This window comes from Phaseolus vulgaris, chromosome 10, assembly GCF_051622355.1.
Source record: "Phaseolus vulgaris cultivar YP4 chromosome 10, ASM5162235v1, whole genome shotgun sequence".
In the NCBI taxonomy this organism is placed as follows: Eukaryota; Viridiplantae; Streptophyta; class Magnoliopsida; order Fabales; family Fabaceae; genus Phaseolus; species Phaseolus vulgaris.
The window spans coordinates 6,774,121-6,782,475 of NC_143507.1; the positions used below are offsets into that span (position 1 = coordinate 6,774,121).

Below are 8,355 nucleotides of genomic sequence, written 5' to 3' on the forward strand. Positions count from 1 at the left end.
TGAACACTTCCTATTCCAAACACCTTTATTTTATTTTTTAGTATCTTTACGTTTCTATCATATTTCTATTTTGCTTAAAATTATGAGTAATGCTTTAATCAAGAATATTGATGTGAAGAACAATGTAAGTTTTAAATGAATTACAACTTTTAGTATTATTTAAATACTTTTTGAAACAATATATTACATTTAATACTAGAAAAAAAAGAAGAACATGAAATTGAAATCTTAAAAGTTGAGTTTAGTTTATAGAAAAAAAGAAGAAAATTGGCGTCGCCCGGACTCGAACCGGAGACCACAGTGTGTTAGACTGACGTGATAACCAACTACACCACGACACCATTTGGTTTAGATTTTTCAATTAGTTTATTTCATACAATACATAAATGTTATAAATCGATAATGTTTAAGCAAGTTGGTCTCTAAAAGTAAAAACTTAATAAAAATGTCAGCTATTGGGTAAATAAAATAATTACATTTGTAAAGATAAAAACACGTGTCATTATATTTATTCTAAGAGTCAATTTTACAAGAACTTAATTTTTTTTAAATTTTATTGTATTATATGTTTTAAAAACTTTCGTGTAACTTTTATATTAATAAAATATTTGATAAGATTTCATACTTTGTTAATGTTTTATGTAATTATTATATCTCATGATAACTAAATTTTAATTAATCAATATTTTATTTATTTGTTAAATAAAAAGGTAATTTATTTATTTATTTTTATGACGCAAAATTTTGTTTAATTTTTCAGTATAAAAAAGTCAGGTTTTAAATTTGTTACTTCATAATTTTGTAATAGAGTATAAATTAATTTTAATTTTTTTATTTCCATTTTCTAATAAGAATTTTGAGAAAAATAATGATTATATTATTTTCACAAATATTTTAAAACCTATAAAGATTTGAGTTAGTTCACTGCAGAAAGCATCGTACACACGTTTTTGCAGTGCTTACGAGAAGCTAGAAGTGAAAGGTTGAGAAACGCAGGAGTGGGACACGTGGCACAATGCAGAACAACGAAACAACTTTTAATTTATTAAAATAAAAATAAAAATAATATTGTGGTGGAGCAGTTAGAGGCTCCAAACGACGAGTCCGTTGCGTTGTGACTGCGTTTCATGGCTTCTGCAAATCCAACACTCCCATTAGCCTTCGCCCCGCGCCACCGTCACGGTGTTTCGCAGCGTCCACTTTTCTTCTTTGCTAAATTCCGTAACGGAGTTTCCCTCTCTGCTTCGGCTTCCAAACGGAGAGTGTTGGCGAAAGCGCAGAAGGCTGTGAACGAGGAAGTTGTTGAAAGCCAAAGCTCGGAGTTGAAGAATGGTACCCAACGCACTCCTTCTTCCTCCAAATTGGTGCTTGTTGTTGGTGGCTCCGGAGGCGTTGGTAAACACACACTTTATCTTCATTTATTTATATTGCTCTTCAAGTTCTTGTTACCATATTTATTTCTTGAACATGTTGCTGCTCTAAAAATATATTGAAATTTAGTTCTAGTTTTCTAGATTTTGATTTCCGTGGTTTTGTCGAAGTAGAATATCGGTTTCTGTAAAAAAATAATTACACTTTTGAATACTTCAGTTTTCAAAGCTAAACGATTTTGTTGAGGTTTCTCTCTAACCACAATAGAATTGGATCATGTAGACCATAATTACTTAATTTTAGAAAAAACTGAAGAACCAAATGTGCTAAAATTGTACATTGACGAGACTATGAGAACCAAAAGTAGATTTAACTCTACTAGTGAAATATTTTATATTTTATCTTTCTTATTTCTATTTTTATTAGGGTGAAAAGTAAGAATATAACTGGTATAATAGCAATTAATGCCATTTCGAATTTTGAAAACCAAATATAGATGTAAACAAATTTTTCTCAAAAATAGGACAATTAAAAAAGGATGGAGGAAATATATTTTAGTTTTTTGTATTTATTAAAACCAAAGTGATTTTAGTTATGATTTTAAGTTACATGTATGTACTCTTAGGACATTTAGTAGGAGGATAGAACACATGATAAGGAATGATATGTGTACCGTTCAGGATTCTAGCAGTCGGTTATTAGACACGATCTGAGTCGCCAATCATTGTTTCATGAGTAATGTATCCGTTAGACGGTTGAATTAGCCCCTAGACGATAATAAGTTTTGTATAACTCAACTTATGTACTTCTATTATTTACTCAATGAAAAAAACAGAGTGCTAGTGTAATTGTAACTCCCCTTGAATATTTGGTAATTAAGTGGCAAACATAGTTGCTGTCGTTTTTTTTTCACCCTTTAGTCTTCTATAAGGATAAAAATGGTGATATTTAGATTTGTAAATGACTAATTTGGTGATAAAATGTTTGAAGGACTAATGCAGTAAAATGCTAATTTTTTGAGGGATTAATCTGGTGACAAACATCTTAGGAGGACCATTGTAGTGATACCCCAATTTTTAGAGGATGTAATTGAAGGTTTACTCTATAAGTAATTGAAATACTGCAATTAAATAAACATGACTGTAGTAGTAGTAACTTCTGTTATTTGTGTATCCTTGTGTATTTTTCAAGCCTTTTGGAATCCCATTTTTAGTGTTATTTTATGCATTAAGATTAGTTTTATAAAATGTGGAAATGCATACATAATTATTGACAATAGTTTGCTTGGGGAAGTTTGTTAAGCAGTTGTTCCCTTGCTATTCAGGGCAGCTGGTAGTTGCATCACTGATTCAGCAGAGTATTAAGTCACGGTTGATACTTAGGAATCCTGAGAAAGCCACAGAACTATTTGGTGAACAGGATAAGGAGAAACTGCAGGTACACCATCTACTCTTTATTGAGCTGTCAAAGTGAAAATTTAATTGCTTAAGTAGTCCCACTCAGGTATCCAGCAGGTGTGACTCAGTTGACATTACACAATGAACCTGTGGGGCAGGACTTGGGTTCAATTATAACAAAACACATTCTTAGAGATGCTTAAGGAGTTTTAAGTGTGACTAATCTCGGGACAGAGGATTAGCCTCATAGTAAATCCGAAAGACTGAAGCTTGTGGAGATAATTCAGGGTCTCATTAGGGTGCCAAACTAATTGCGATGGTTATCCAAAAACAAAAAAGTAGTTCCTCTGAGGAGCAACAAACTATGTTAATTTATTTTCATCCATTCTGGATTTATTTTCTACTTATATAGAGCTTCTGAACATAACAGGTATTCAAAGGTGACACAAGGAACCAGGAAGATTTGGATCCATCCTTATTTGAGGTAAGCTCTTCAGAGTATTTTACAGAATAATACTTGCTTGATCTGAATTATTTTCATTTTCATGATTCATTTCAGTTAGAAAGAAAGTGTAGGAAATAATTTCCATTTCTTTTGCTTTCCTTGCTTTTTATTTACTTGCTTTTTAGGGTGTCACACACGTGATTTGCTGCACAGGAACCACAGCATTTCCTTCAAGGCGTTGGGATGATGATAATACACCAGAAAGGGTTGGTAAGAATCATGTCATGCATATATTGCAGCATTTGATGTCATAACTAGAATGAAATAGAAGATTAGTTATCTGAAGATTCAAGAGTGGAAAATGTAAGCATAATACTGATGCCTTTTATTGAAAGTTGCCTACAACATAATCTTCATCTACTTTTCATGCACTTGTCGGTATTTTGATTTTGACTAAAAGTATTTAATTTGAAGATTGGGTGGGAGTAAAGAATCTAGTATCTGCATTGCCTTCCTCAGTGAAGAGAGTTGTTCTTGTGTCATCAATAGGTGTGACCAAATTCAATGAATTGCCATGGAGGTAAGCATACCTCATATTTTGTTCTTAATTCATGAAGGTTTTGTAGTATCATATGTTGGCTTGCTTGAAAGTAGAGTTTATTTTACTGGTAATTCTGAATAAGACCATTATAAAATTATAATGAGAAACTAATTTATACTTTAAAACACTTTTCCATCAAGGTATAAAGAGTTTTTCTTTTGTTTTTAAATTCAAGTGTTAGACGAAATGAAATTACCTTGTGTTTATATTGTTATTGAAATTCCATAACTGGTTTTCTGTTGGCTATTATTGATTGCAAACGAGGTTTCATTAGGTATAGTCAATATTGTGCTTCAAACTTAAATAGTCAAAATTGTCTTACTTTTCCTAGTTAATAATCAAGATTCAAGACTCAGACCCTAGACCTTTTCTTTGGTGCTGTCCAACCCGTTAACCAACGCTCATTGATAAAGTTTTAGTTTACGATATAACTAAATAGCATTGATTAATATATGTAGTCACTCCCACCTTGTGGGATATTGCATATGTTAAAAAAAAGTTACCCCTAATTCTGAGTGCATGATTCCCCTGTTCATCCTTTTGAGACAAATCTTTGTGCCTTACGCTGTTACTATGAGTCCAAACCGTGAGATGTACTATACCACTTATTATTCTCACCGCATCTTCATTTTAAATATTCATTCACTATCATAATTATTACCTATAACTACATAAAATACTTTTTTTTCTGGGGTAAATAATTTCCACTTTCCAGGCGATTAATTATATAATTATTCAATGACAAATATTATGTTTATTATGTTCCAAAACTTTTCTCATGGACTTGTCATTGTCCCTTTTTCATGTAGCATTATGAACCTATTTGGTGTCCTGAAGTATAAGAAGATGGGGGAGGATTTTCTGAGGAGTTCTGGCCTTCCATTTACCATAATCAGGTAAGGTGAAATTTTTGCATGCTCCACACCTGGTGTTACTACTTGATGAATATAAAGGTGTGAGACTTTTAATTTAAATGTAAGTCTTAAAATTTTGAAGTCTTCTCATAACACATTTAAATGCATTTTAGACCTGGAAGGTTGACAGATGGACCATACACATCATATGATCTCAATACTTTGCTCAAAGCAACAGCTGGCCAACGACGAGCAGTCCTTGTAGGTCAAGGTATGAGTAACACTCATTTATCAGTATGGAACAACACAAGCAATTTTTTTATTTTTGTTAATTTCCTAAGCAATGCTCACCTGAATCAATTAGCTAGATATACAAGATGTATGATTGAATATTTGAATATATACTAGCATTCTAGAAAATCAGTAATGTGACTTGCTAGCAGTGTAGCTTGTTTCAAAGACAAAAGAAGAAAGCAGATTCCCACCACTTTTTGTCTACTGAAGCAGGAGCCTGAGCTATGGTTGAATTAACCTCGGCTTGATCTAGATGTATAACTGGGTGATGGTCTTGGTAAACGTTGTTCAATAGTTACCCTTTCACACGTCTATTATGATCAGTAACTGCTGCTAGGTGCCTAAAAGTGAGTTCCCAGTGCTGATGGCATAAAAGGATTTCTGGTGTTTTTACTGTTGTAACTTGTAACAGTTTGATTGATTATCTCACCAACCAATCTTTACTGCCCTAAAGTGTAATAATAATTCTGATTGAATCACTGAGTGTGGAGTTGAATATGTAGAGTTTCATTCAGTAGGCTCATTGTGTTTGTAAGGGGGTTTATCATAATTTCATAACCATACAAATGCACGTGTGGAATCATAGCAATTAACAGAATGATAGGTAACCCCCGGTTGTTAGTTACATTGTTAGTAGACTAATTAGAGAAGGTTAGATATTGTTGCCTGTAACTAAGAAAAGGGTTTGAGAGGGAGATTTTAACCTGTGATTTGGGAGGGAATTCAGATTTTTGTGTGAGATTTCGTGCCTCTTCAAATTCTGGATAATCATTTATATACCCTTTTCTGTTAATAGAAGGTTTTTCTTTCTATAATTTTGATCCAGTCCAGTTCCTATCACACAACCAATCTAACTCTTTAGAAACTCATGTATCATGTTTAATTTTGACTGCAAAAGCTACACTTGCAACATACGGCATGTATGTCTTCTCAATGAAATGAAACATAATGCTAGGCATTACTCCTCTCAGCCATCATATTCTCCTGCATAGACTTTTGCTACACATCTTGTGTAAGACACTCAGACAAACTTTGGAACCGTAACAGATCTGGGAAATCAATGCCTCAACAGGAGGAAAGTCATAAACCATCATATAACAAAGGAGCTAGCTGGATAGAGGCAAAATTGCTTACTTCCAGCAAGCCCATGAGGCATCAAGAACAGTATTTTATCTGTTGGAGGTAGAATAGGAAGCGAAGGGACTATCCGTGGTGGTGAAGCTGATAGTAGATCAAGGGCTGCTGGTGGAACTGTGAGAAATTGTTGGTTAGGAATCTGAGAGGAACATCCCTTCAAGTGAGACACAGAACTCAATTCAGATGTAAATTCTTCAACAAAGATGAAGGAGGAAGGCGTGAATGCGATTGTAGCTGGAAGTATACAAAGAAACAATGCAGGAAAATGACTATGGTTCTTGTGGTGCACTATGTTGATGACCATTAAAAATGATCTTTGTGAACTGGTCGTTACATTTAAATGATTGTTTCTGAAAGAACCATCTCGTAACCGAGGAATCTAGTAAGGAGAAAGAAAATAGCAGAAGAGGATTGATTGGAGGCTTATATGGCACATGTGAAAGGTGTGAGATTGGGTCCGGCTAAGGGTAATTCAACTGTAGGCAAAGGATATCAGCATATCATGTGAGTTGGCTTGTATGTTGAAGAACAAAAAAAGAAACTGTTAACGCTTATACCATAAGATAATCATAAATATAATCTAACATCATGAAACATGTCTGGTATGATGACTACCTACCCCTGTTGACACTGTACATATGCCCACTCATTATATGAAATCTTATGGATAAAAGGCTTGAGCGAATGGGCATTTTTTTGGATGTATATGTTTCATCCCTACATGTGAGATTGATATTGAAACTAGAATGTTAATTTACCTTATTTCCCTTCGCATTTTAGATACATGACTATGACTAAGTTATAGTATACATTTTACTAGTATGTTTGTTTAAAGTTTTAAAAATTTGTTACGGGCTTTCAGGTGATAAACTAGTTGGAGAAGCCAGCAGAATTGTGGTTGCTGAAGCTTGCGTGCAGGCACTAGATCTCGAAGTCACTGAAAACCAAGTATATGAAGTTAACTCTATTGAGGTAAAGTTTAAGTGGTAATTTGTTTGGTATTAGCTTATATAAAATGATACATATTTTTTTAATAAAAAAGAAAGAATGCTTTTGCACATGGCTCTCAAACCTTTTTTATTAGTGTCAGTTTTTTAATCTCTTAAGAATTTGAACGTGTTTAATTCAATTCTACAAGATCCGCTTACAAATTGAGAGTTGTCCTCAACTTATAACTTATATTCTATATTCTGACCATATATATCTAGACGGTGTGCGATCTTCAAACATAATCCCATAAAGAATTAGACAACATAAGCATTAGACAACACGACATGTTATAATTAAAAAAACCTAACTTCACCCAGATTAAGATAATCAGTTAACTATATTAAATTTTACTAATCTCTTAATATTCTTCTTAAAATGTTCTTATGTAAAACAGTGTAATCAAAAGTGAGACATTAATTAAAGTTAGGGAAATTTTAGGAAAAATATCATTAAATGAAGAGTTAAAATATACTTATATTTGAATACAGAGTAAGGGTGATTTTTTTGCTTATAAATGAGAATGGGGATAAGAACTAACTCTTCTTTTGGTTACATTTTGTTAGCAATTTATATGGTGCATGTATTTTAATATAAGTAGCTATAATTTATAATATACTGTATATAAAAAAGTGCATATTTGTTAGTCGATCATATTTTTAGTTATATATTCTTTACTCCATCTGTGCATATTGTTGGTGCTAAACTGCAAACATTTTAGGGGGAAGGTCCTGGAAATGAAGCTAAGAAGTGGCAAGAATTATTTGAATCTGCACTGTCCAGCTAGCATTTCAAGCCATGTGTACATCCCAACATACCAAACACTGATTAAAGAAGACGTGCCTACAGAAGAAAAAGAGGGAAAACAAGGGGCAAATCAAAAGTAAGAAACCAGTAAATAAAAAATAAGATATGTTGCATCAATTTTCATTCTATTCTCTTACTGTAATAAATATTTTGTAGCAATATTATTTTGATATGATTTTTCTTCATACTTTGACAAATGATTTTTGAATCTATTAAGAGAAGAGGTGTAGTGAAAAAGAGAAGAGCTTCTAATACTTGCAATAAGATATGTTGCATCAATTTTCTTTCTATTCTCTTACTGTAATAAATATTTAGCAGCAATATTATTTTGATATGAATTTTCTTCATGAAAGTATGACAAATGATTTTTTGAATCTATTAAGAGAAGAGGTGGTGTAGTGAAAAGAGAAATGATCTAGTGTCTAGAAAAGCACTTATTGCAAGTATTAGAAGCTCTGAAAG

General features: G+C 32.7%; 1 protein-coding gene and 1 non-coding gene across 6 annotated transcripts; one reads left to right on the forward strand and one right to left on the reverse strand.

Moving 5' to 3' along the window:
- Window positions 1–268: 268 nt before the first annotated feature.
- Window positions 269–341, reverse strand: TRNAV-AAC (transfer RNA valine (anticodon AAC)). Its single transcript has one exon. It is a non-coding gene; the product is annotated as a tRNA-Val (tRNA).
- A 585-nt stretch (window positions 342–926) lies between these two features.
- LOC137818671 (NAD(P)-binding Rossmann-fold superfamily protein) lies at window positions 927–8,090 on the forward strand. Of its 5 annotated transcripts, none has more exons than XR_016516251.1 (9): window positions 927–1,395; window positions 2,696–2,808; window positions 3,199–3,252; window positions 3,399–3,576; window positions 3,688–3,793; window positions 4,624–4,710; window positions 4,842–4,939; window positions 6,962–7,071; window positions 7,808–8,090. XR_016516251.1 is itself a non-coding variant. In XM_068622227.2 (9 exons), exons 1-9 carry the CDS (start codon window positions 1,128–1,130, stop codon window positions 7,871–7,873), a joined length of 987 nt encoding a protein of 328 aa, XP_068478328.2. In that variant the 5' UTR covers window positions 930–1,127; the 3' UTR covers window positions 7,874–8,090. The 5 variants fall into 5 exon arrangements, 2 of the variants coding, with proteins under 2 accessions (XP_068478328.2, XP_090152477.1); XM_068622227.2 differs by having other exon boundaries at window positions 930–1,395; window positions 3,399–3,483; XM_090296351.1 differs by having other exon boundaries at window positions 1,066–1,395; window positions 2,701–2,808; window positions 3,399–3,483.
- Window positions 8,091–8,355: the final 265 nt, after the last annotated feature.

Excerpts from the sequence above, each read along its gene's own strand:
- LOC137818671 (XM_068622227.2), top strand. The coding sequence starts at position 1,128 with ATGGCTTCTGCAAATCCAACACTCCCATTAGCCTTCGCCCCGCGCCAC. Across the intron at positions 1,396-2,695 it reads TGGTGGCTCCGGAGGCGTTG|GGCAGCTGGTAGTTGCATCA; the intron begins GTAAACACACAC and ends CTTGCTATTCAG. Across the intron at positions 4,940-6,961 it reads AGCAGTCCTTGTAGGTCAAG|GTGATAAACTAGTTGGAGAA; the intron begins GTATGAGTAACA and ends ACGGGCTTTCAG.